The 3,905-nt window shown below is 33.6% G+C and overlaps 1 protein-coding gene across 1 annotated transcript; it reads right to left on the bottom strand.

Moving 5' to 3' along the window:
• Window positions 1-1,681: 1,681 nt before the first annotated feature.
• On the bottom strand, window positions 1,682-3,408 carry LOC113240501 (carboxypeptidase Q-like). The gene is made up of 3 exons (XM_026477829.1): window positions 3,176-3,408; window positions 2,912-3,041; window positions 1,682-2,838 (listed from the first exon to the last, which is right to left on the bottom strand). The coding sequence occupies exons 1-3, from the start codon at window positions 3,376-3,378 to the stop codon at window positions 1,753-1,755; spliced, it is 1,419 nt and encodes a 472-aa protein (XP_026333614.1). The 5' UTR covers window positions 3,379-3,408; the 3' UTR covers window positions 1,682-1,752.
• Window positions 3,409-3,905: the final 497 nt, after the last annotated feature.

A 3,905-nucleotide genomic window follows, 5' to 3' on the forward strand; every position in this document is an offset into this window, starting at 1 on the left:
TTAACCAGATAATTATAACCTGCTTTTGTTTATTTGTGTATATTTGGAGTATTGCACTTTATGGCTGTGAAACATGGTCACTGACTTAAATAGATAGGGAACGATTAGAAGCTTTTGAGATGTGGTGCTGAAGGAGGATGAAGGGCATAAGTTGGATAGAAAAGAAAACCCATGAGAAAGTATTGAGAATGGTAAACGAGAAAAGACAGATACTGAATACTATAGGGTATAGACGCGGGAAAATGATTGGACGTTTGGTACGACACGTCAACTTTTTTAAGACTATTTTGGAGGAAAAGATCGAGGGGAAGAGAGGAAGAGGTTGACCTAGGCGCAGTTACATGGACCAATTAAAGGAAAAGGCCGGTGTCATCAAGTATTTGCCGGAAGTTATTGACAAATTCCGTAAAAATAATCGTAAACGCCGTATCATCTTGCACCACGACAATGCCAGTTCTCACAAGGCCAGGCAGACAAATTAATTTTGGAAGGTGAACAACGTTGACCTTATGATCCATCCCGCGTACAGTCTCGACCTGGCACCTTGTGACTTTTATTTATTTCCAAAAATTAAGAACCAGTTACGCGGTCAACGATTTTCATCACTTGAAGAAGCTGTCAGAGTATGAAAAATATGTTTCAGAGATTGTCACGGAGGAGTGGTATAAATGTTTTCAAAATTGGTTCATTCGTATAAAAAAGTACATTAACGCTAACGGAGAATATTTTGAGAAACAATAAATTTATCGAGTTCTTAGGTTTTCGCGATTGTTACACATAGGAAATGAAACTATTTTTCCGGATTTAAATCGCGTATATTTGGTTTTTCAAACAAACCGACGTTTCGGGCCCTTTACAGGTCCCATGGTCACGGTTGACTGAGTTGGTACAGTCTTCAACCAGTTTTGTCTAATATTGATGCAAACCACCCTATTTTTTCACTATAGTTACAATAGTTATTAATTAAATACCTTATTTTTAATTTTACAAAGAAAACATTCCAATTTACGCTACATTAAGTTTTACAAATTATTTTATTAAATGAATTTTTATTAAGTTCAATTTATTATTAATTATTAATAGAAATTAGAATAAACTAAAACATATTAATTATTACTGCAGTCTTATGTTTGTTTGGGATTTTTCATTAAATGAAATACGCCCCACGTATTGTAATATCAATATTAAGAAAAATATTCAACAAAATATTATACAAAGTGTCCGTGTATTATATTAGTCGAGTCCCAGCGGCATTATCTTATTTCTAATAACACAATCTGCTTAACTTGATAAAGAGCTTTTATTACCTTAAAATATTCATGTAAAAATGTAATAATAAACTTTACAATAAAAAGGAATTGATTACTGAATAATATGACATTCATTAAATTACAAAAGATCTTTTATATTTTACCTGTTATTCGTACACAAAAAATCATAAGTGCTTATAGTACCTGTTCCATTAATACTGGAATGTAACAAATGTGAAAGAAGAAAAAAGAAAATACATTTATATGCTCACTACAAATGATGTAGCAAAAAAAAGATGAACTAATAATTGGAACACACAATAAAAATATAAAACAAAAAGAACGTAAAATAATAAAAAACGACAGCCTAAAAACAACAATTAAATGTACAAAAACAAAAATATGTATTACAAAAACAAAGACACTAAAAAAGGGGGCCTTGTGTGATGTTAACTGCGGTAAAATTTGCTGGTATCACGCATTGATAAATTTTAATTAAATTTCAACGAGGTATGTCTATAGAGAGGTCAGCTATAACAAACGACACGGCCGTCCAAAATGCTGCACAATTAGTCATGTCGATCTCATTTTGAACACTAATGGTGTCTGCCTCGCTGTGATGGTACCAGAAATACCGTTGATTCGCATTAAGCAAAGATGCACCAGGTACACCTTTTTTTATAAACATTGTAATATCTGAGCCTGGACTACCACTTTCGGTTATTTTATCAATAGGAGAGAATAGTTTCAATATCTCTTGTATAACACACCGGGCTTCTGGTGTTCCAGCTATGTCTAAACCCAATGGGGCAAACGTACCTTCATCAGATTCCATGATAAACGTAATATTCATAAGCTCATTCTCATGTGCTTTTAAATACGCTGCAGCACCAACCAACCCGGGTTCTTCTGCAGTCCACAAAATGCTCCTTATGGTCCTTCTGGGAGTAATTTTAAAGTATTTCAATATAACGGGCACGAACCAGCTTATCATCATGCCACCACCGTCATCCATTGCACCTTGCCCAACATCCCAACTATCGATATGTCCAGACACAATTACAAATTTGCGAGGATCTTCGGATCCTTTGAGATCGAGTATAGTATTCCGGGAAATTTTCATATCAAAGGTATTGAACATTTTTATTGTTAGAGTAATTTCTTTTCCAGCCGTTTGTAAACTGCGCATTAGGTCTGCATCTTCATGGGTTATAGCTGCTGTTGGTATCTTTGTTACGTTTTCCCCATAATATTGTGAACCCGTATGTAGAGTGTATAGAGAAAATGGCGTTACACTTCTCACTAGTGTTGCCAGAGCCCCTTTCTCAGCTGCTCTAGTTGCTCCTTGAGTTCTATAGATTACTGTTTTTCCATATGAAATGAAAGGTGGATCAAACACAACAATTTTTCCTCTTATTTGACTTTCGTTTATGGTATTTAGGTCTTCAAAACTTCTGACTACTATAACTTTAGCTGTAATACCTTGTGGCGGTGTGCAGATGCTGGTACCAAAACCGAGTATAGCAATATTTTTACGTCTGGGACTAATCATTACAGCTGATTCTTCTCCTCGAACCCAATGTGGTACCTGTAATTGTAAACAATTAAGTTGCAAATTATGTCTACAAAACCTGTAGGATAATAACAAATGAGGAACTTACATTCACATCTTCAGTGGTGACTCCATCTAGACCGTTTTTTAATGCTAAGTCTATCATGTGATCTATAGCTTCTTCCAGAATTTTACTTCCCGAAGGACGTGCACCGAATATGTCAATAAATTGTTTAAATCTGAAATTTAAAAATGATCAAATCAATTGGTAATTAAAAGATAAATGCCTGCGTTTATATTTGTTTGCTAATGGATATTTTCTCTAATTAATGGAGGATCAGTTGTATATAATTCATGTAAATTGTTGACTTACTGTGAAAAAAATTTCGTTCCCCATTTCTGTGTTATTTCATTTATGATGAATTCTGTTGTATTTTTGTATGAAGCTATTTCTGCAATTAATGCCGGATCTAAATTGCACTTGTTAATCACGTTATTGTCTGGTCCATTTATGATCACGGTACACTTAACACTAAGTATTTGTATTAATATTAACAACAATAGTGAGAAATTCATTATAAGCTAATACTTATTGAGATTCACTCCAAGACTAAAGATAAATAAGAGTCGATGGTTTATTTTACATAGTTCAAAGGTCAGAGATAGCAGAAACTATACTAAGAAGATTTGACTCAATTCGTTATAGATATGACATGAATATTTCGATGGACCTACTTAATTGTATGTGTAGTTGTATTTCTGTTTAGTTTGTTATTGATTAAAACACCATTTATATAAATGCTTTTTTTGAATCAAGGCCAGCTTTTAACTTTTCTGTATCTCACACATGTCTCATTCTTTCTTTGAATAACTTAACTACATCTTATAATTAGCACTAAAAGTGTTAAGTGATAGAGACAAATGGTTACCTATCAGTAGTCCGAAATGACATTTTCCAGAAATAACGTTTGGTCGAAATTTTATAACCTGGAAAGTAATTTTGAGAGGAAAATGTTTTTTCTTTTAAACCTAACTTCACCTAACCTAACCGAACCTAATCGTGTCTTTGCGATAAACATTCAACATATCCTGAAAGAACAACT

This window comes from Hyposmocoma kahamanoa, unplaced genomic scaffold, assembly GCF_003589595.1.
Source record: "Hyposmocoma kahamanoa isolate Upper Pololo Valley unplaced genomic scaffold, ASM358959v1 144, whole genome shotgun sequence".
In the NCBI taxonomy this organism is placed as follows: domain Eukaryota; kingdom Metazoa; phylum Arthropoda; class Insecta; order Lepidoptera; family Cosmopterigidae; genus Hyposmocoma; species Hyposmocoma kahamanoa.

Bases quoted from the DNA above. Each gene is read 5' to 3' on its own strand.
- LOC113240501 (XM_026477829.1), bottom strand. From the start codon at position 3,378: ATGAATTTCTCACTATTGTTGTTAATATTAATACAAATACTTAGTGTT. The intron at 3,042-3,175 runs GTAAGTCAACAA...TTTAAATTTCAG, and splicing joins GGAACGAAATTTTTTTCACA to ATTTAAACAATTTATTGACA. The intron at 2,839-2,911 runs GTAAGTTCCTCA...TTACAATTACAG, and splicing joins TCACCACTGAAGATGTGAAT to GTACCACATTGGGTTCGAGG.